Source organism: Podarcis melisellensis (genome assembly GCF_964234715.1).
Source record: "Podarcis melisellensis genome assembly, chromosome: 3".
In the NCBI taxonomy this organism is placed as follows: domain Eukaryota; kingdom Metazoa; phylum Chordata; class Lepidosauria; order Squamata; family Lacertidae; genus Podarcis; species Podarcis melisellensis.
In genome coordinates this window covers 19824597-19847436 of record NC_138530.1, presented here as the reverse complement: position 1 = coordinate 19847436, position 22840 = coordinate 19824597, and the positions used below count along the sequence as shown (strand labels likewise).

The window sequence follows — 22840 nt, the reverse complement described above, 5'->3', positions numbered from 1 at the left end:
CCAGCCGGCAGCGCCAAGCGCCTCCCGTCGTGTTCTCTGTGACGTCACAACAAGCGGCCCGCCCCCCCCTTTTCATCCATCTTGACCAATAGGCGTGCGAAAGGGAGGGACGGAGGGAGGAAATGGGAGAGAGCGGCGGTTGAACCCGGAAGGGGAAGTGCCGACGCTGAGGCGGCTGCCGGAAGTTGAAAGGACCCGACTCGGTTTGTTTTGGTGGCAGCTGACGGGGACGGCGCTTCTGTTCCGCAGGCTTCGTCGCGGGTGGTTCGCCATGGTGTGCGAGAAGTGTGAGTTTGTTCGGGGAGGGGGCTGAAGGAACGGTTAGCGGAGAATGTGACGTCACGGGGCGACGTTTTGAACGGCCGTTGTTTTGAACGGCGGAGCGCGAGACACCCATAGAGCGACGCTTGTCAGAGAGATGGTGTAAGGAGGCAGTTCTGGAGTTTTGTGTGCCCCTCCTCAAGGCATTGCCCTACAGAGGAGGAGGAGGCGTCTCTGTATGAGTCACTGTTCTAGCTTTGCCTCCCTTCCAAACATAAGTTAGAGCCCTGCTGGATCAGGCCCTAAGGCAGGCATGTCCAAAGTCCGTGTCGGGGGCCTAATCCGGCCCGCCGGTTGGGTTAATCCGGCCCCTGTGGCAGTTTATTTCCTGTGGTAAAATCCTTAAAAAAAAACTTCAACTTCAACCCTAAAAAAAGCACAACACCTTCAATCCTAAAATAAGCTCAACAACTTTGGGGTAAAATCCTTAAGAAAGGTTAACAACTTCAATCCTAAAGAAAGGTTAACAACTTCAATCCTAAAGAAAGGTCAGCAACTTTGGTCGGCCCTCAGGGCCCTTCACTTCATCAAATCTGGCCCTCTTTGAAAAAGAGTTTGGACACCATTGCCCTAAGACTTGCCTGCTCCAGTATTCCATTTATTTACAGGGGCCAACCTGCTTGGCCCTCTGCATCAGTAACTCATGCAGAACCACAAGTGGATTGGCTGCTGATGGGCAAGTGGTTTCTTAACTCATTTACACACTGAAGCAAAACATTTTGGGGCTAAAGAGTGAGGTGTGCCTCCAACTTCTGTTCAGTAAAAGCATGGGGTGGGGTAGGAGTTAACTGTGAAATCATGATGAGGTGCATCATGCTATTGGTGTTCTGAGAATTCATTGTTCATTTATTAGGCAGGCTGGATGCATTGACATCTAACATGCAAGGTTAAAGCTATCAGTGGCTACTAACAATGAGGTATGCCTCTGAATACCAGTTGCTGGGACACAGCAGTGGGACAGGGCTCTTGCTTTCATATCCCACTTCCATGGGAAATAGAGTGCTGAACTAGTTGGTCTTTGGTTGGATCTGGAAGGGTCCTTTGTATGTTCGTTGATGATGACCACTCAGCCTGGTAGGTCTGCATGAGCTTTGTTTATCAGCTATGGATGTCTACTTTTCAAAGGGAATTGTAATAGTAGTGGATTAATAGAATGACCTATACTGTATTACCCAAGTTCAAATAGTTGAACTAATTTGAAGGTGGGCCTAATGAAATATGTGGTGTGTTCTCAAAAGACTTCCAAAACAGATTGGAATATCACAGCCTTTGCATTTCTGTTTTTCCATAGGTGAGAGAAAACTTGGTACTGTAATTACACCTGATACATGGAAAGATGGTGCAAGAAACACCACAGGTATTTCTAAATACTATCTAATCACTTCAGTAGATATTCTTTCTAACATTTATTGATAAGCAAACCTTGAAATGTGAGTAGTTTACCTTCAAAGTGTTTTTTTTTTTTTTTTGCAATCTTATTTCAGATGCTTATATGCAAGTGTTTGTCTCATTTATGTTATGGTCCAGAGATTCAATTTGCTACAGATCTGTTATTTTGATGCCAGTAGCAATTTCATTAGGCAGGGTAACAAATAGGGGAAAAAATGCCTCCTTCATTCACTCACACACCCCACACCTCTGTGAGCACTGCAGACTCCTCTTTGGGCCGGGAGTGATGGCCCATACGGCTGCCAAGAGTAGTGCAAGTGTGCGCTTACAAACTGAGATAAGGAGTAGGGCTTGGGAGAGACAACTGGTTTTGTGGTGAGCTTTAGGAAAGAGAGAGAAGGGGGTAGTGAAAAAAGCAGTTATATAGGCAGTAGGAAATGGAGAAAAGTGGACAAGTGGGACATACTTATTACTTGAAAGTTTTTTACAGTAGCACAGAATTTGGATGATGCTTTAAAGTTCTTTTTAGAACTTCCATCAATTTTCTCATTCATTGGATATTACTCATTCACTCATTTTATCAACTCCAGTAGCAGAGATCCCACTGCCCATCTCCAGGCTCAAAAGAAGGATAGGAAAACTCCTTGTTTGTCTGGAGAACCTCAACAGGAATCCTGGGTTTGGTGCCAATAACCTGGGAGCTAAAGAAATATGTCTGCAAAACTTTAATTGATTTAATTAGTTCAGTTATTCAAAGAACACTGAAGCAAACTAATCAAAACTAAATTTGTGAAATGTTCTGATTGAATCATCTGTATAAAGGCAGCATATTTCTGTAAACATAGTACATCATATAGAAAAACTGGGCACCGTGAACACTTGTATCCCCCCCCCCTTTGGTTGTATTCTTGGAAAATAATGGTTATGTGAGCACGGGTCTTAATTTATAATAGTTTTGCAAATTATGTATATCAAGCAATAAACTTATTTGTTCTTTTTAGAAAGTGGTGGAAGAAAACTAAATGAAAACAAGGCATTGACATCAAAGAAGGCAAGGTAACTGAAGTATTAAATTATCATCATCATCATCATTACCCACTCTTCACATGCAGTTCCTAGGGCAGCTTGCAGAAATTAAAATTCAGAATGGAAACAGTTAAATTAGGGTCACAGAAATAGAGTGGGTCCAAAGGCCTGGGTAAAGAGGCGCATCTTCAGGACTTCCTTGAAACCTGCATAGTGAAGGTGCCAGATGCACCTGTGTGAGGTGGAAAGCAAAGACTTAGTGGTGGCCCAAGAGAGGACATTCTCTGTGGCAGCCCCTACCACCCAAATCTCAAAGGGTGCTGAAACTACCAAGAGGGCTTCCTTTGTTGATCATAACAGGTAAGAGGATCTTGTCAGGAAGGTGGTCTCTCAGATATTTGGGGCTTAATTTGTTTACGGCTTTAATAACTAGTTGAATTGAGTCTGGAAACAAGCTGGCAGCCATTGCAGATGTTTTAAAAGATGGGCTTTGTGAGTTTTATAAGCATCCTCAGCCACTAATCTGGCTGCTGCATTTTAGACCAGCTGAAGTTTCCAAGTCATTTTCAAGGGTAGCACCACATGGAGCACATTGCAATAATTCAGTCTTGAAGTTACCAGAGCATGGAGTACAATGGCCAAGTCATTTCTGTCCAAAAAGGGTCTGTAGCTTTCCCCCCTTCCCTCTGCACACATACACATATCACCTTACTTTCTGCCACCTTTGCAGCCAGCTATTGTGGCTGCCATTGCTTCCTTTTTGTGGGCTCCAGAGATGTAGCTAGAACATCTGCAGAGATGGAATAGATGAACGGTGAAGGTACCATGAGACACTGGGGAAATGAAAGACGGATTGGGAAAGACCTTATTGTGTCCTTTTTGAAACCAGTTTTCAATCTTTTCTTCTCTGCCTCCTGGTCCTCCAATCTGGAGCATGGAAGAAGTGAAATGCAGCATTAGCAGTTGACTTTTATATCTCAATTACATAGCACTTGGCTTTCAAACCATTTTTCAGTATCAATTATGCAAAAATCCTCTGGGCAGGTTTACCTGTTTTGTGCAAGAGGTGTGGTAAGAAACTTTTTGAAAAAGATGTCAAGTATACCTACATAGTTTAAAGATGTTGATGTGCAAACTAGTCTACATTTGATAAAGCTGAAGTGAAGAACTGCGTCTGATCCGCTTTGTAACTGGGAAGTTGCTTTTGAAGATTTTGTTATCAGCCAATTCTGTCTTCTCTCTTGTCTTCCTTCCCCCTCCTCATGTGCTCCCAACTGTATGAAAGTATGTAGGAAAGCTTTCCATGAATAGGCAATTCAGTTACTTTTTTTTTTCTTCCTAGGTTTGATCCTTATGGTAAAAACAAATTTGCAGTATGCCGAATTTGCAAAAGTTCAGTTCATCAGCCAGGCTCCCACTACTGCCAGGGATGTGCGTACAAAAAGGGTGAGACATTTGGCATCAATTCTTTTCTCTTGTTCAGTTGCTTTTGTACTTTTGGACTAAAATAAAACGTTTCATTCTCACTGTTCTTCTCGTTAATAGGCATCTGCGCAATGTGCGGGAAGAAAGTGTTGGATACAAAAAACTACAAGCAAACATCCGTTTAATTATATACTACGAACTTTTTCCTTGACCAGCTTTACTTTAAAAACAGTTATCAATGTTGGGAAAAAATGTAAAAGATGGCAGGCACCGTCAGAATTTGCGTGGACCTTTAGTTGCACTTTGTTAGCGCTGATTGTAAACCTGGATAAATGGTCCAATTCATACCTGTATAAATTTATAATAAGAAAACTGGTGTATTGGCAACCTGATATGGTCACATTTGGCGTTTTGATCTACTGATATTAATAGTGATCTGCTAGTGACGCTTAATGTTATAAATAGAAAAAATGTTTCAAATCAACTCATTAGGCTAGTTTTGAGGAAAAACTCAAAAAAGCCAGCAGATCAGCTTTTTTCTTCACCCCACTGCTATAACAAGAATTTGTAGATTGCAAGTCTACCAGCAGAGGGATTGATGAAATAAAACTGGCATAAAATGATTTGTTTTTTTAAATGTAGGTTTACTTGCAAATTTATAAAACGATGCACAACTTGGAACCCACCAAGCCAACCACCAGGAGCTCTGTAAGCTTCCCGGATTTGTTGTCTGCCTATAACTGCAAAAACAAAATGTTCTCAAGAAGCTGAGAGGTTAAAATACATGGTTGGTTGGGGTTGGCTTCATTCAACTAGACGAGTCCAACATTCTTAGAACCTGGTATATAACAAGTGTGCTATCGTTGCCAGCATTATTTCTTTTAATCTGGTTTTATTGGGGTGAAGCTTGAAGTCGAATGAAGAAACCTGGCATAAATTAGCCTTTAACTTCATGATTCAAAATTGGCGTTGGAGCATTACTTGTGCATGGGTGAAAAATTGTATATAAAGTGTTTCCCTTTTGTTGTGCTTTAAAAAAAGAGGTGACTGCTATATAATCTTGGTTGAGAGGGTGTTCTTGTATGTTATTTTTGTTTCTTAGTGTGTTATTCTTTGATCTGTTCGATAGTTAATACATCCCTTGCATAGTGGTGTTGCCATGCTGTAGAGAATAGAAGCGATAATAATCCAGGATTTGATTCTGAAGGAGGAAACCCACCTTGGTCTGGCTAGATGTGGCAACAGGGCATATCACTTGCCCTCTTGGCTGCCCATACTTTGGAGTTTGCTTGAGAGGCTATTCTCTGGGAGTCATCCATCTTCTGAGGTTAGAGAGGTGATGGCTGAAGAGAGGGCCTTTTCAGCAGTCTCACTCCAACTCTAGTATACAGTCACCAGGAAAGCTTGCCTAGCGCCTGCTTTCAGTGCCAGGCAAATATATTTTCTTTTTCAAGGTTCTCAGCACCTTCTGCATATATATTTATTTTATCTTTCTGCTTTTATAATCCTTGGAATTTCAATTCCTGGTTTAATTTCTGCTTGAGATGTAAATGGCTGGAACAAAACTCAGATGGCAGAAGACTTGGACCAGATTCATGCAAACATGTTTCAGAGCTCATGTGAAAGTTATTCTGTGGAGCCAGAACAGCAACTCATTTGTAAAATGTTTTTAAAATAAGCACTTTGACCTGAATGCCATGTTGATTAGGGAACTTGGAATCAAAACTGTTACTTGGATTATTATCAGTTATTTCATGGACAAGGTGCGTAAGTGCAGTGTGAACCACAAATTGCATCTCAAACTTCGTCCTTTCTGGCTTATAACACCTAGCAGGAGAAATTGGCAGGCCTGGTGGACATGATAGTCAGTGCACTTTTTGTAGCAGGATTCATGCTGGTGGTCTCAGAAAGTCATTGGGCCCCTTAATAAAAGAATCATCCCCTGTCCCTGCTGATCTGGGCAAGACTCTGTGGCGGGGGTTTATGACCAGAGATTCCTATGGCCCCCCTCCCTATTACTTTTGAAGACTTTAAATATCTTTATTTTCTTATGCTTTTGGTGGTTGAATTTTGGTTCTTGCTGTTTACTGATTTCACTGGTTGTTCCATTATTTTATTGATGAAGCAGTTTGTACATTTTTATAAATTTATTTTAAAAATGTAACTGCAAGGCAACATTCCTAAACACTGGATTGAAGTGTTCCGGAATTTAAATGATGTGTTTGTAAAAAAATAAACGCTGGCCAAAGATGCTTAATGTGATTGTAAAGCAGTTTGTGAATTGGGTGAGTTCATAGCTCCATCCAGTGGTCCAAACAAAATGGCTGCCACAGGTTCTCTGCTTGTACCCATGCAGTGCTAGTAGGCTTTCTGTCCAAATTGTGCAAATATGCTTGCCATCCTTTCCTTTGCTCTTGCCATCCTTTCCTTTGCCCTTCTTTACAAAGGCAATTCAAGGATTTCTTCACTGATTAGGTTAGTTTGTGCCCAGTGCTGACTCCAAAGCATACATTCCTTGGACAAAAAACTACTATTACAATTAATTCAATCTTAAATTTCTTGCATGGCATTAAGGGGTAATGCAGATACTAAAACACAAGGAAATACAGTACAATATGCAAACCTAAATATGAAGCATGTAATATGGCTATTTTTAATATTTTTGGTACAATAAAACTCTTCAATCTTTTCAGTACAATAGCAGAGCTGGAATGCCAAACTATAACTCTGCATTATAAAGCATTTAATAAATCTAGTAGTAACACGACTTTTTCAGTTAGTATACATTTTAGCACCACTTTTACGCAGCTATTTTCTCTTACTAAATATAAAAATCAAACTATTAAGAGGAAAAGGAGATAGTCTCACACTGCTAGAGAGTTCAAAGTTTCTGCTGCTGGTGTGTGAATGGGCAGGTTCCCAATGTGTTCCTATACAAAGAGCTACTCGGACAACATACAGGTCAGCGCAACCCTGTTTTCCTCTTAAACATCCGATTTAAGTGAAGTCCTGTGTGTATACACAGTATGTATGACATAACAAAGGAATTTTCTTCAGGAAATGCCAGCACTTTCTGTGTTGTCTCAAGTCTCTAGATCACAGGGCACATCTCAAGTTTTGTTGTACAGTACAGATTTGATTGTGTTTACAATACTTTGTATAACATAAAAAGCCACAGCCCCCCAAATGCGGTCATAATGGGCCATGAAACACTTAGCAACAATTCCAGCTAAAGAGAACCGATGGAAAGAATCCCTACTTAAAACAGGTTTTCAAGAATACCGCAATGCTGTATGTTTTACTCAGAAGGGAGTCCTGCCGTACGGTGTGGCAGGAGGGATTGGCAAGTGTGGTAGGAAGTCTCGAGGACAATCAAAGAAATATTTAAACATTTCAGCGTAGTATAGTATAGAATCATTTTTTTAAAAAAATTAGTTGTGTTCTATGTTATAAATCAAGCACTGCTAGCAGCTGTTTCTTTTTGTTTTCCAATGTATTATCAATAAAAATTTCAGTGTGTCAAAAGCAAATTTTTATTCTGAAAGTGTGGCCCGGAGAAAAAAAATTGAGAACCAATCCTACTGTGTCTAGTGGGACTTGTTCCCCGGTAGGTGTGCACAGGATTGACATCTCGATAGTCAAGATTCCTCATCCCCATTTTATTTGTGCCAAGGCACAAATCCCAATTAGAAAACTGGCAACAGTAATTGGCTTGGTACCACGCACTGGAAAGCCTTTTGTGGACATATCTGCATTGTACATGTGCAAACATGGGCGTAGCCAGTATTTTTGTTGAGGGGGGACAGGACTCTTGTTATGGGGGGCCAGAACCGACGTGATTGGTCAATTAGTTAAGTATTTCTATTGTTTTACTTGATTGGGGAGCGGGCAGCTGCCCCCCATGTAGCACAATCTAATGCACTCAGCCAAGTCATTGCGCAAGCAGAACAACTAGGGGTTCACAAGTGCAATAGAATGTCTCTTCCCCCCAGAAACCCTGGGCCAGATTTGGCTGGTGCAAGGGGAAGAGAGAGAGGGAACATTCTGTTGCACCTCTAAAAATCATTCCAGCCATGCAACGACTTAGCAGGATACAACCCTGGCTCCGAAGCAAACATGCCAAGGTTTGCCACCATGAACTAGTTAACCAGCAATTTATGTTCCCTGGACAATCCCAGGGGGGAATGGATTGACACGTTATCTTTTAACATAATTCTCAGCACCCTAACCAAACTATCATTTCCAGGATCCCTTAGAGCAGGCATAGGCAAAATTGGTCCTCCAGAAATCTTGGGACTACAACTCCCATCATCCCTAGCTAACAGGACCAATAGTCAGGGATGATGGGAGGTGTAGTCCCAAAACATCTGGAGGGCTGAGTTTGCGTATACCTGCCTGAGAGTAAGCCAAAATGAGTCAGTCAATATTAAACCAATAAAAGTTGGTAAGGTAGATGTTTTTTGACTGGTATTTGTGCTTTTAAAAAATAAATAAATGTGAGGCTCTCATGCCACAAAAGTACCTAAGGAAGACACAGAGTGGGACCAGTAAGCAGTGGGGCCTGGGAGAAGGGGCCTGGCAGGCTTTCCAGAACCAGAAATACGAGACCTAGGAGGCCACATTTGGGCCTGAGGCTCCCCTAACCTACACTAGAATAACAGGCCACACCTGGACCATCCACTGAGCATACAGCTGACAAAGAGAACTGGAGCCAATCCTAAATGCACCTACACAACACACCTTTGCAAATAAGCATTTCTTGCATTCACATTTTATGTGCTTCGACGTGTGGCTCTTGTGATGCATGAAAACTCACAGGAGAGGATGGATCTCTTGCTTTGTTCTCAAAGGGTTAGAAGATGCAGGGTGCAAAGGGGCCCTCGGCTCACCATGTCACAAGATGCTGCCGGATCAGGGATACCCAATTTCTTTGCTGCGAAATGGGAGTTCGGTGCTTGTGCTGCCTAGCTAATGTTTAACGACACTCTTAAGGTGTTACCCAGAAGCGAGAACAAAGCTGTGGTGCAGTTATTTATTTTCTTCTCTTTTTTTGCTTTCACCTTTTTTTTGTCTTCCTCTTCTTTTATGGCACAGATTCTGGCTCACAGAAGGCAATTATGTCTTGGTAACTGGTTTCGAGTGTGGGATCCAAACCCACGGAGAGCCGCAAGCTGCTGCCGTTTAATTCTTGATCAAGGCGAGAAACTCCTCCCTGGTTTTGGGGTCTTCCCGCAGGACTCCAAGCATGGCGCTGGTGACGGTTTTGCTGCTCATCTTCTGAACTCCCCTCATGATCATGCACATGTGCCTGCCGGGGGACATTCAAAGAGGCATTTTTAGTATCAAATTAGCAGCAGGAATCGCTAACACCCATGCCATTGTGGTTTATTTTCCACGGTGAACGATGTCCAAAACAGCTGACAACCTCAGAAGGTCAAGAACCGCACAATAAAATAACAGTCAGATTGCAAAGAATAATTCAGAGCTTGCTACACATTTTTGTAAAAAAAATAAATAAATGCTGAGTTACATAAGCTGCAAAATCACATGGCGCTATACCACTGCAGGGGTGCGTATGAATTTTAAAATGTTGCCCACAGACATACAATGCCTCCCAAGCTACTTTACAGTGCAAGCCCATAAATATCTACTCAGAACTCAGTCCAGTTATGGCTATGTATGCATTTTACACTGTTTTACACTTTACACTGTTTACACTGGCTCTGGTGCACTTCCATCGGTGGTGTCCGAATGTATAGTTTAATAGGTGTTTGATTTGAAATGTAAAATTTGAAAAGTAAAAAATAAAAAAGCATCCATGATAGGTGGTCATTCAACCTGTTTTGTGTACAGCAACATGCAACTAAGCAAGATTGTAATCCTATTGCTCAACTTTGAGTGAGCCGTATTGAGATCAATGGCACTTCCTGAGTATAGGATCATGCTAGGTTTCTTAAATTGTTTATAGCGTGTGTTTTTAGTAGTGATGATATGCAAACTCACACCCCCCCCCCAGCAAAAGAGGGAAATGGGGAAAATGCAATGAAGGTGTATGTGATGCAACAGTCCAAGCTGGACAGGACATGCTGAACTTACGATGCTTCAATGACCACAGCCACTCCAACAGGCTTCAGGGCTTCAGTAATTGCCAGGGCAATCTGCTTGGTAAGCCGCTCCTGGACTAGAAAAATAATGGTGCTTTGTGAGAGAGAGAAAAAGGCTATGGTCTTTAATTGGTTGGCAACTTCAAATACATGCTCACTGTTATTTTACGGATATGTGCTTTGGTTAACTTTTGAATACATTCTTTTCCTTAAAACAGTGGTACCTCGGGTTACAGACACTTCAGTACCAGAAATAGTACCTCAGGTTGAGAACTTTACCTCAGGATGAGAACAGAAATCGTGCTCTGGCGGCACGGCGGCGGCGGGAGGCCCCATTAGCTAAAGTGGTGCTTCAGGTTAAGAACAGTTTCAGGTTAAGAACGGACCTCCGGAACAAATTAAGTTCTTAACCCGAGGTACCACTGTAAATTGCTAACTTTGGAATAAATGAACTTACTGACTTCTGAATCAATTTGGTCCGAGCCAATTGTTCTCAAAAGAGAACTTTCAGCTAAGCTGGGGGGAAGGGGGCTTTCACAGGCAAAGGGGGGAAAGACTGTCTCCTTCCTCACATTCGGTGTGTGTGTGTGTGTATCAAATATTGAGCGAAAAGGACAAAACTCACTAGTGCTCCCAGAGGCGGCACCCAGAACAGCGCGCATGCTGCACACCCCAGGGTGGGGTGAGCATCCCAGGGGGTGCCGCCCGGGGGGGGGCAGAGCTGCTTCCTGGGCGAGGGGGGAGGGAGCCGCGCCACTTTGCCAGCAGCCTTCTTCCCCTCCCTCTTCCTTTTGACAGCATGGAGGAGGCTCCCCCCTCAGGAAGCAGCCCAGGAGCGGGGGGCAATGGCCCGCGGCCCGCCCGTGACTCCTAAACCTCCCATAAGCTGTCAAAACAAAGGAGGAAGAGGGGAAGGCCACCGGCAAGGCGGCGCAGCTCCGGCCCTTCCCCCGATGGCTCGGGGTAGGCTTGGGAGTCACGAGCAGGCAGCACACCAAATGTCACCCCCCTCCGTGATGACACCTGGGGCACACTGCCCCCACCGACCCCCTTCCTCTGCCCCTGAGCGCTCCCCTCTGACTTAGAATTAAGCAGAACAATTCCTCTGAGGAGATACTCAGCACAGGAATTTGCTTTCAGCACTCAACGTGATTTCCCATTGACAGACCTTTTCTAGCTATCTTTATTATTATTATTATTATTATTATTATTATTATTATTATTATTTGAAGATAAAAACCTTTGCCACTCTGCTGCGAATCAAACAGAGACTGACCAGCTTGTTCTGATCTGCACATTCCTGTCTTGGAAGATTTGACTGGCGGGGCTGCCATCTTCCCATTCTGCTGTTCCTGCAACTGCATGAGCACTGCGCTGACCTCCCACTGCCTTTCCCCTCCAGCTCTCAGGATGAAGCGGATATGGGGGGCATTTGGAGGACCGGAGAGCAAAGCAGCCCTGCTGGCAGTTATCAGGGATGGGGAACCTGTGGCCCTCCAGGTGTTGTAGGGCTACAACTGCCTTACTGTCACAGCTAAAAATTGGCCGCTGTTTCTTTAATGCTAAAAGAACTAAGTCAGCATGAGTCAGTGGCCTACAATGACTCATGCAACCTTTCACCAAATGGTGCCTGTATATATAGAGTGGTCAATGTTAGTGTGTGGTGTGGGTTGGTTGGTTGGATGGATGGTAGAAAGCTGGTTGCGTTTGGTGTGTGTAAAAGCTGTCGGTCGTGGTTGGAGAAGAAGACTTTTTAAGAATAAAAGCAGCAATACTCTGCAAGAATACTCTTTCTCAAGGACTCTTTTGTGCCAACTAAAGTCTGAGGATTAGGCAAAGGAGTAAAAAGGAGGTCAGAACCTTTTTCCTTTTCTAACACTGACACTTTACCATTGGCTATACTGGATAATAAGGCTGATGGGATTTGGAATTCCACAATATCCAGAGGCCCGCAGGATTCTTAAAGTAATTTTATTTCTCACAGCACACTGAGAAGGGGTGCCTAGCTTCTGCCCCTCCAGGTGGTGTCAGACACCAACTCCCAACAGCCCCAGCTAGCATGGCCAACAGTCTGGGAGTTGTAGTTCAGGAAGGTCTAGATCAGGGTTTCCCAAACTTGGGTCTTCTGCTGTTGTTGGACTACAACTCCCATCATCCCTGGCTAGCAGGACCAGTGGTCAGGGATGATGGGAAGTGTAGTCCAAAACAGCTGAAGACCCAAGTTTGGGAATCCCTGCTCAAGATGGCCACAGGTTAGCCACTCGTGCCCTAGAGTGACTCCTAGGGGTGGCATTAGAGGAACATAGGGGAGTTAGCAAGAAGGCAGAGCTGCATCATATGGCAGAAAGGATACAAACCTTGAAGCCTTCGGCTGAATATTTCAACGATTCTGGAGGGAGAAAAGATAATGGTGAGAGAAAATAAATGGCATGGTGTCAAGAAACAGACGAGCAAATGGAATGCAAAACGGGAAGAAGCAGGACTCACTCTCAGGCTGCAGTTGTCAAGGTTTTACCTTTGGAGTACAGTCGTACCTTGAATCACGAACGCCCTGGAACTCGGACATTTTGTCTCCTGAACATCGCAACCCCGGAAGTGATTGTTCCGGTTTGCAAACGTTCTTTTGGAACCTGAAGATCCAACGGGGCTTCTGAGGCTTCTGATTGGCTGCAGGAGCTTACTGCAGTGAATCAGAAGCCGCAATTTGGTTTTCAAATGTTTTGGAAGTCAAACGGACTTCCAGAATGGATTCCATTTGACTTCCAAGGTACAACTGTACTCATGCTTTCAAATAAAAACATGAGGTAATCGCTTTTCTTGAGGGTGGGGCAGGGTCAAAACACATCAGCACCAACAGCTTCTCCCAACTGGAGACTGCCATTTGCGGTCCCCAGAATTCCTCAGAACAATAATATGTAGGAACTTAAGAAAAGCCCTGCTGGATCAAGTTAAAGACCCATCTAGTTCAGCTCTCAGGTGCCTCTGGGAAGCCTGCCAGCAGGACCCGGAGTGCAACAGCTCTCTGCCTACTTGTGTTTCCCTCAACAATGTCTAGGCAACACAATGACCATATACATACGTAATAGATAATCTTTAAAATCATAAAATGTTCAAATAATGCAGTGACTTGATATTTTCATTTATATACATTCATTCAAAATAAGATGGTTTTATGAAGCATTCTATATCCACCCACCGCACTGATGAAGAATTCGAAACGGTAGTCAATATCCGGAATTACCGTTCAGTGTTGGACATCATTGTTGAATACACAAAGCTTCACAGCTTGTCTTCCAGTGTACAAAGTTTGGTACCTCACTTCATTTAAAGATTTTCAGAGACTTTGAGACTAAAGATTTCATTTTGAACTTTTTGTGATTTGAAGGAAGTCTATAAAGATTGTCTATTACGCATGTATATGGTCTTCGTGTTGCCTAGACATTGTTGACATTCTGTTTGCAACACAGGGGTTTGTTTGGCTACTTGTGTTTCCCAGCCACTGGCCTCCTCCTGGCCTCATACCTCCTGGGCAAGGCAGCATCACTGGACTGTTGCAAAAACGAAAGAAGAAAAGGGATAACCCCCATGTGTGTGGTCCTGAGCTCAGCAGTTTAGGAGGCACCCGTGGCCAATACATGAATCATCTCACTTATCAGTGTTAACATCCCAGATCGCATGTAACTTCTAATTTCACATACACACAAAATGCACATAAGTGTACACTGATGAATGCTTCAAAAACCTAAGAAGAGTCATGATGGATCAGACACAAGGTCGAGTTGGTAGGGATCCCAAGGGTCATGTAGTTTAACCCCCTGGAATGCAGAAATCCTGCCCACAGCCATCCCTGGGTGGGCTTGAACCACCAACCTTCTGATTAACAGCTGGACGCAATGGCGCCACAGAGACAGCAGGTTGGTCCACCGGGTGCAACACCCCATTTCCCCACAGTGAGCAAGCATGGTCTGAAGACAATGATTTCTTGTTATTGCTCTCCAGCAAGTCTTATTCAGTGATAAGCTGCTACTGAACCTGGAGGTTCTGAATGGCCATGCTGGCTAAGAGCCACTGGAACAACCTCTCCTCCACAAATTTGTCTTAATTCCCTTACAAAGCCACCTGAGACAGCGGCCGTCGGTACACGTTGCACCAGTGAATTCCATAAATAGACAAGAACGTAAATTGAATAATAAGAACCTTGCAAGTTTGCTTAAGCCAACCACTTTCTTCTTTGGTAAGTATCCGATGTGGACCTGCAGATTCAAATGGAGAGGGAAGAATAATTAATACTGGGTTCACAATTGGAGTCTATCCCCACCGCAACACACCAGTTATGTTGCAGGGAATAGGTTTCTCCAACACACTCCCTGCTCTCATCTCTAATGCTGCGATTCTGAAATCTTGCTAATGCACAATTCGTTCCAAAGGGATTTGTGGATTTGCCTTGTTGGTCTGTGTTACAGTGGCCTGTCTGATCTGACTGGCAAGGGCAAGTAAAATCAAAACAGTCCTCTTCCCCAAAGCAATTGAGGACACCCAAATCTCTGTCAATGATTCAAACTCACAAGTCTTCAGTGCTATTGGCTTAGATACAGCGGTTCTCAACCTGTGGGGCCCCAGATGTTGTTGAACTACAACTCCCATCATCCCTGGCTAGCAAGGCCAGAGCTCAGGGATAATGGGAGGTGTAGTCCAACAACATCTGGGGACCCACAGGTTGAGAACCGCTGGCTTAGAAGCAAACGTTATCCCAGTGGCATAATGTGCAGGATGCGGGGGGGGGGGGACACAAAACAGGCACCCCCACAGAGATCCCCATCACCTGGCAGCGAGGGCTGGGGGAGTGCAGAGGGTGAAAAGACCCTCTGTGTCCTGCCCAACACAGGAGCATCTGCCACAGGTGCTGGCGGACAGCGATACACCCCTGCGTCATCCCCTTAAAAGAAAAGCAAGATAGCACATCTAACAGGGTGGAGAGAATAGGGGTTTTTTTTAGTAAATAAAAAATATGCCATGTTTGTAGTTCAACACAGCAGTGTGTCAGGGACAGGGCAGAGGAGGAATGGTGGAGACCGCCTCCCCAGCCTGACCCTTCCAGAGAAGAAGCAGACAGTTCAGAATTACAACAGGGGTTTGAGGGAGAGGCAGAAGAGGGGAAAGAGCCAGTGCAGCGTAGTGGTTAAGAGCGGTGGACTCGTAATCTGGTGAACCGGGTTCGCTTCCCCGCTCTTCCACATGCAGCTGCTGGGTGAACTTGGGCTAATCATACTTCTTTGAAGTCTCTCAGCCCCACTCACCTCACAGAGTGTTTGTTGTGGGGGAGGAAGGGAAAGGAGATTGTTAGCCGCTTTGAGACTCCTTCGGGTAGTGATAAAACGGGATATAAAATCCAAACTCTTCTTCTTCAAATAATGGGAGAGGAAGAAGCAGCACCAGAGAGGGTACAGCTGACGCACTCAAATGTCTTTAGAAAGCATTCCAGACAGCCCCCCTCTCCCAGAACCTGGCAGGCATTGAAAGTAGGAGAGCAGAAAGCTCAGAGGCAGAAGGCACAGCTCAGCCACCGTAGTGATGATGCATAAAGGGAGAAACGGAGGGGATGGGGTTTGATGCGTTTCTAAGCCTCTCTCTGTGAATATTGAATAAAAGCAGATGGCAAGGACTTTCCCTTGTCTTGTCCATTCTTGGCAGCCTGCCGTAGGGGTTGGTTCCTCTGCTGCCTGACACAGTGCAAACTAAAGGTCACCCAAAGAACTCTGAGCCACAGAGAATTCCTAGGGATCTAGGAAGCTGCTACTTGCCTATCCAGTTCAGTATGATCTGCCAAAGGACTAACTCTTTTGGACACCAAGGCCGTATTCAATGCTGGCCAAGCCTTTGCGGGTGGTGATCCAAATGACCACCAAACCTACATGCGTGGGCAGTGTGCTTGCCGTGAATGCACGCGCACCACAAGCAAAATGAATACACACTAATGCACACACACAACAAACAGATACTCGCCACACATGCATGCCGCAAAACATCCAGGAAATAATAATAATAGTAGTAGTAGTAATAATAATAATAATTATTATTATTATTATTATTATTATTTATAATTTATACCCCACCCATCTGGCTGAGTCTCCCCAGCCACTCTGGGCAGCTCCTAATCAAATGTTAAAAACAGTACAGCATTAAATATTAAAAACTTCCCTAAACAGGGCTGCCTTCAGATGTCTTTTAAAGATAGGATAACTGCTTATTTCCTTCACGTCTGAAGGGAGGGTGTTCCACAGGGTGGGTGCCACTACCGAGAAGGCCCTCAGCACTGGATCTCAGTGTCTGGGCTGAACGATGGGGGTGGAGACGCTCCTTCAGGTATACAGGACCAAGGCACACACTCTCCTCTCTTTGACACACACACACTGAGGCACACGCCACTCTCACAAAGACACAAACACACATCCTGCTTGCCTGCATCACACTGCCAAATTTGGCGGAGAAGTTTAAAGCTCAGTCGAATGGGGAGAAAGGCGGGGGCTGGCAAGCCACTGCCAAAGGCTTTGCAGCACAGGTTTCCTGCTCCTATTTCCAGTCCTATTTCAGACAGGAATCTTTCCCAGCCATCAGGGGAAATGTAAGGCATTGAGCCCTTGGCATGTAAAACACGGATTCCTGGATATGTCTGCAAAGGCTGGGCAATGTGCAGTGTGGACGGCAGAATCTTCCGTCTCAAGCAACTTGGCTGGGGAGAATCCAGCACACACCTGTGAAGGCAACTCAGGCTAAATAATAATAATAATTTTAATAATAATAATTTATTATTTATACCCCGCCCATGTGGCTGGGTTTCCCCAGCCACTCCCGCAGGGGGCCAACACTGGTTTAGACCACAAAGCGTTTCAGGTAACCAGTACCTTGCCGAAGAAAGGTACCAAGTGATGTTCACAGAGGGAAAACATATCAATGTCCTTCACGATCACCATCTCGTCATGGTCCTCGTCGAAAACTGCATCGTTGAGTATGTCTGAAAAGACAAAATAGAAGCTTTTCACGGAACAGTGGGCAACAGCACTTTGTTCCATCTACCAGTTCTGGCCTTGACTAAAGAATAATTAGTAATATTGGGGTGTAGATAGATGCTAGGAGAGGATATATTTATTAGATATTATCCTTCCTTCCTCACGTTTGTGAGTTCAGCAGGGTGCCACCCATTTGCCAGCTTAAAAGGGGAGCTTAGTATTAGAGGTTAAGGCCCACACACTTCCACTGCGCTTTTCTGCTTGTGTGGTGGCACCTTGGTAAAACCACTTCTTACTGATTGTAGCAGAGTTTTCCCCAGAGGCAGAGGACAAGAACGAGAGTCATACTCAAATTCACAGTCAATAGCTTCTTTATTGCTTGACTGGTTGCACAAGCATTTCTGTTACTATTATATACAAGCTATTTACACTGGTACCTCAGGTTAAGTACTTAATTTGTTCCAGAGGTCCATTTTTAACCTGAATCTGTTCTTAACCTGAAACACCACTTTAGCTAATGGGGCCTCCTGCTGCCACCGTGCCACCGGAAAATGATTTCTGTTCTCATCCTGAATCAAAGTTCTTAACCTGAAGCACTATTTCTGGGTTAGCGGAGTCTGTAACCTGAAGCGTATGTAACCCAAGGTACCACTGTACATTCTTTCTTTATCTCTCCAGCACGATATAATCTCAGTCCAGTAATTAACAATCCTGACACAGCAAAACTCACAGTTATCAGCAGCACACACACCAACCTTGTTGTCAGTGTGTGTGCTGACAGTGTGTGTGTGTGTGTGTGTGTGTGTGTGTGTGTGTGTGTGCTTTCCTCGTGCGGAAATTGCACCCTGCAACTTCCTCCCTTTATTTGCACCTCCAGCTGACACCAATCAAGTCTGGAGTGCCACTCGTACACCCTAAAGTAAAAATCTGGAACCCTCTTTAAAGCTTGCAGGAACTTTTATCTGTTTCTTAAAGAATGTTTTCCTAACACCTAGATAGGTTAGTTTTAGCCTTTTAGCTTAAGGAATCCTGCATGCTTTAAGGCAGACTGGATTCTCCTGGTATTTTCCCCATTTCTCCCCCTTGAAACAATAATTACACAGTCTTGTAAAAGGTGAAAAATAACATTTGCTCACTCAGAACAGAGTAACAGAGATAACAGCTTTGTCCAGGCCGGCTTAAAATGGTAATTCAGCTACAAAGATGTGCTTTAGTCTAGTTTTAAATGCTGTCTGGGCATTGGACTTAGCAGATGCTCTCACATTTCTGGCTTGCTGATGAAGAGATGAAGGAGAGAGAGAAAAGAGAGGCTGTGCCCAGGCAGGTAAGTACCGTATTTTTTGCACCATAACACTCATTTTTTTCCTCCTAGAAAGTAAGAGGAAATGTCTGTGCGTGTTATGGAGGAAATGCCTACGGGTGGCATGCCTACGGATTTTCCTCCTCTAAAAACTACGTGCGTGTTATGGTCGGGTGCGTGTTATAGAGCGAAAAATACGGTAAGTAAGTATATATAGCTATGCCCTTCCTCTGTCAGGGCACAGTGGGAGTGTCTCTCACAGAGTTCTTTCTAGCAAACTTACAGGGAAACTCTGTGAGCTTCCGTTCCTATTATGTGCCTATCTAGCAAAACATGAATTGTTCGTTTGACTGCATTTAAAATACCCCACAAGTAACAGACCAAGAATGTTTAGGTCAAACTAGATAGGCAGGCCTAGAAAAATATTTCACATTCCTAGCAGCCACGTGCTGCAGCAAACTGTAAAAATGTTCTCTCTTCCATTCATTTCAATTTCTTTTCACTCCACATTTCCACAAAAGTGATCTAAACATCAAAACGATGAAAACCAAAGTATTAAAAACCAGTAAAATGAATCTAAAAAATGAATTTAAAAGCTATCAGTGGCCCTAGAAAGAGCATAAAACAATTTTTGTTGTTTAGTTGTGTCCGACTCTTCGTGACCCAAATAAAACCTCTCAACAAGTGGGAGAAGATTATTTCTCCAGGGAATGGCTTTCATTAGTCCGGCGGCACCATCACTGAAAAGGCCCTGTTCCTAGTACAGTGGTACCTCGGGTTACAGACGCTTCAGATTACAGACTCCACTAACACAGAAATAGTACCTTAGGTTAAGAACTTTGCTTCAGGAGGAAAACAGAAATCGCATGGCGGCAACGCGATGGCGACAGGAGGCCCCATTAGCTAAAGTGGTACCTCAGGTTAAGAACAGTTTCAGGTTAAGAACGGACCTCCAGAACAAATTAAGTTCTTAACCCGAGGTACCACTGTACCTGCCAATCACATTTCCAGTGAGAATGAGCTAAAGGAGCAAAGCCTCCTTCAGGGCCCAGGCAGGTTTAGATGGGTAAAGATGGTCCCTAAAGTACAGTGGAATGTCAGGTTGCGGATGTAATCCGTGACGGAGGCAGGTCCACAACCTGTAGCGTTCATAACCTGCAACGCTGTGTCTGTGCACATGCATGACGCGATTTGGCGCTCCTGCACATGCGGTGAAACCCAGAAGTAACCCTTTCTGGTACTTCCAGGTTTCCCACGGTCCGCAGCCTGAAAACACGTAACCCAAAGCGTTTGTAACCCAAGGTACCACTGTAACCTGGTCCTCAGCAAGGAAATTGCTAAGTGCCAGTGTCACATTTTTAGTTGTCTGCTGGCATGGTGCCTTCAGATTCTGGGGTTCTGCCTTGGGGATGGGAGCTATTTTAGTCAAAGTAGTACCCCAAATCCCACTGAACCACTAGGATGGGGAGTGTGCAATGCTCATGTAGGATCAGGGCTCCTGCTTCAGGATCCTCAGCCATGTTCTACAACAAGTCTTATCCCTTGCAACGAGAATTGTGTCTGTGTGTTCAGAGTTGCACATAGCTGTAAAGCAAATGCAAGTAAACTTTCAACGCTTACTGAGTTATAAACTTTATTCATTCATACACACACACCCTCAATTCCCAGATAGTGTTGAATGGCTACATTATAGAAATAATCCAGTAACCCTGGAACAACGTTTAAGAGGATTGCTAATCAACTTGCTTCCAGGCAGCAAGAACCAAGGAGCTGATTGTTATAGCCAGAGATGAATGTGGCCCTGAAATGAAAATGGCAAAAGTCTGTATATTTGCTATGTCCCTCAAGGATTGGCAGTAAAGAATAAAGAGATATGAAGTGTGTCAGCTACGGCGGAGAGAAGGTGCATGTTTACAATTTTTTATTGTTGATTTTTGTTATTTGTGAATTTACTGACACGTTCCGTATTTTGTATAATTTTATTTCCAAGTGTTCTCTATTTCGAGGTCTCTGAATGTTTGCTTTAAGTCAGTTTGGGCACAAGTTTGCAGGAAGGTAAACGGCGTTTCTGTGCGCTGCTCTGGTTCGCCAGAAGCAGCTTAGTCATGCTGGCCACATGACCCGGAGGCTGTACGCCGGCTCCCTTGGCCAATAAAGCGAGATGAGCGCCAGAACCCCAGAGTCAGCCACGACTGGACCTAATGGTCAGGGGGCCCTTTACCTTACTATTCTCATGCATGTATAAAATCTTTTTTAAAATTTATTTTTAGAAATCACTAAAGCTCCAAGCATGATCAATGGTGAGGCAGGATGAGAATTGCTGCTGACTAATTGCGAAAACCCACTTTTTAAAAGAAAGAAAGGCATGCGAAAGAGATCACACAGTTGCAATCTTCTAAGAGGAGGAACAATACTGGATATACTTAATAAAGTGATGACCAGATTGTTCTTTGCCAATACAAAAGAAAATGCCTTTAGCCAGTGGCGTAGCGTGGGTTGTCAGCACCCGGGGCAAGGCAAGTAATTTGCACCCCCTAACCCGTGGATTTGTGCCCCCTAACCCTAACCCCCAGATGTTGCACCCGGTGCGGCCGGCCCCCCCTGCACCCCCCACGCTATGCCACTGCCTTTAGCTCAGTTGGTAGAGCATGAGACTCCTAATCTCAAGGTCATGAGTTCGAGCCCCACTTTGAGCAAAATATTCCTACATTGCAGAGGGTTGGGCTAGATGACCCCAGCATCTTTGGGTCCCTTGCAACTCTATGATTTTATGAATATATCAGCAGCATTGCAGATTATTTTTAGGGCCCATCCTATTCCCTGGATTGCAATTTGTTTTAACTGATTTCAATACCGTGTTTTAAAATTACTGTAATCTGCCCCAACACCTCACTGCAAAAGGTGGGTAAGAAATCTAATATAGTAATATTTATTCGTTCATTTAAAGTATTTTTAGATCGCCATTCATTTTTTAAAAAAATACCAGAGTGGTTTACAACAAAGCTACGGTATATAATAAATATGTGCAATATTTTCTTTACAATAAAATAATATCTTTTATTGTAAATAAAATAAAAATAATAACAAAAGCCATACAGTCAAAACATAAAAAGTTTTAAAATAAAGACATTATGGGAAGGTGAATTCTTAATTGCCTGCATTTTTAAAATCAGAAAATTGTGGGAAGGTGTACAGTATTCTGAATTGTTCCCGACGGAACAGAAGTGATTTTAGCAGGTCTTCAAAAGATGAAACGAGGAGAGGCACTTATTTTTACGCAGCTGATCTAGCCCACGAAGGCTTACGACTTAATAAATATAGGAAGCCTTTAAGGTGCAACAAGACCATTGGCGGCTGTTGTCAAAACGAGAAAAGAAAGAAAGGCGGGGGGCATCTCACCTCCGACGGTTTCGCGGTAGCCCTTGGTGAGGAACTGCATGGCCTTGGCGGCCCGACGGGGCGTGAGCAGCAGCCCTTCCCGGGTCGGGTCCTCGCCCAGGCCCTCCAGGATGGTGGTGTACGCATCCTCCAGGGCAGGCAGCCCGTCCCTCTCTTCCCGCTCCTCGCCTTCCCGGGCCCGGCTGCCTTTGTCCGACGGCGGGCGCGGGAGCTTCGCCACCGGCCTCCGGATCTCGCAGGGGTTGCCGCCGCCAGCCGCCAGCTCGCTGAAGCCCCCGAGGAGGCGTCCGGGGTGGCAGTCCCCGTTTCGGTAGCACTGCGCCTCCAGGCGCGGGCGCTCCATGGCGCAGCACGTGCGAGGCGCTTCGGAGATGGAGGAGCGCCGGGGCGCAACCGACGGCACAGCAGAGGCTTCGAGGGGGAATTTACGACGGAGATTTTCTAAGGCTGCGCCAAAGTGCCTGGCAAAGCTGCGGCGGCGGAGTTTGCAAGGGCAGCGCGCTGGTGCATGCCAAGGGGAGATCTAAGGGTACCTGGGTCTCCGACGACGCTGGGAGCCGAGGTTTCTGCAGGGGTCTTTGGGTCCCCGCCTTTTGCAGAGGTGGAAGGGTGGGCTGCTTTGCTGCGGAGCTGAGCTGCGGCGCGCCTTGCGCCAAGGAGTGGAGTGGACGGCTCGCCCGCGGCGTCAGGGTTGCGCTTGGTGCAGGGCTGCTTGCGCGCCGGCCATCTGGTATTTATCGCGCCGTTTTGCCACGGCAGCCCTCCTCTCCTCTGTCAGAAGGCGACGTCTTGGGACTGTCAGCTGGGCAAGCTGCACTGAGGCGCCCTTTGCCACCTGCCGTCCCTCCTCTTCCTCGCTTGTAATCGCA

General features: G+C 44.8%; 2 protein-coding genes across 2 annotated transcripts; one reads left to right on the top strand and one right to left on the bottom strand.

Annotated features, from left to right (window-relative positions):
* The first annotated feature begins 120 nt into the window (after positions 1 to 120).
* Positions 121 to 6430, top strand: CRIPT (CXXC repeat containing interactor of PDZ3 domain). The gene is made up of 5 exons (XM_081904574.1): positions 121 to 287; positions 1613 to 1678; positions 2712 to 2766; positions 4079 to 4182; positions 4282 to 6430. The coding sequence occupies exons 1-5, from the start codon at positions 272 to 274 to the stop codon at positions 4344 to 4346; spliced, it is 306 nt and encodes a 101-aa protein (XP_081760700.1). The 5' UTR covers positions 121 to 271; the 3' UTR covers positions 4347 to 6430.
* On the bottom strand, positions 6165 to 22589 carry LOC309365868 (GTP cyclohydrolase 1-like). Its single transcript, XM_081904439.1, has 6 exons — positions 21972 to 22589; positions 17168 to 17277; positions 14463 to 14518; positions 12623 to 12654; positions 10258 to 10342; positions 6165 to 9469 (listed from the first exon to the last, which is right to left on the bottom strand). Exons 1-6 carry the CDS (start codon positions 22312 to 22314, stop codon positions 9343 to 9345), a joined length of 753 nt encoding a protein of 250 aa, XP_081760565.1. The 5' UTR covers positions 22315 to 22589; the 3' UTR covers positions 6165 to 9342.
* Positions 22590 to 22840: the final 251 nt, after the last annotated feature.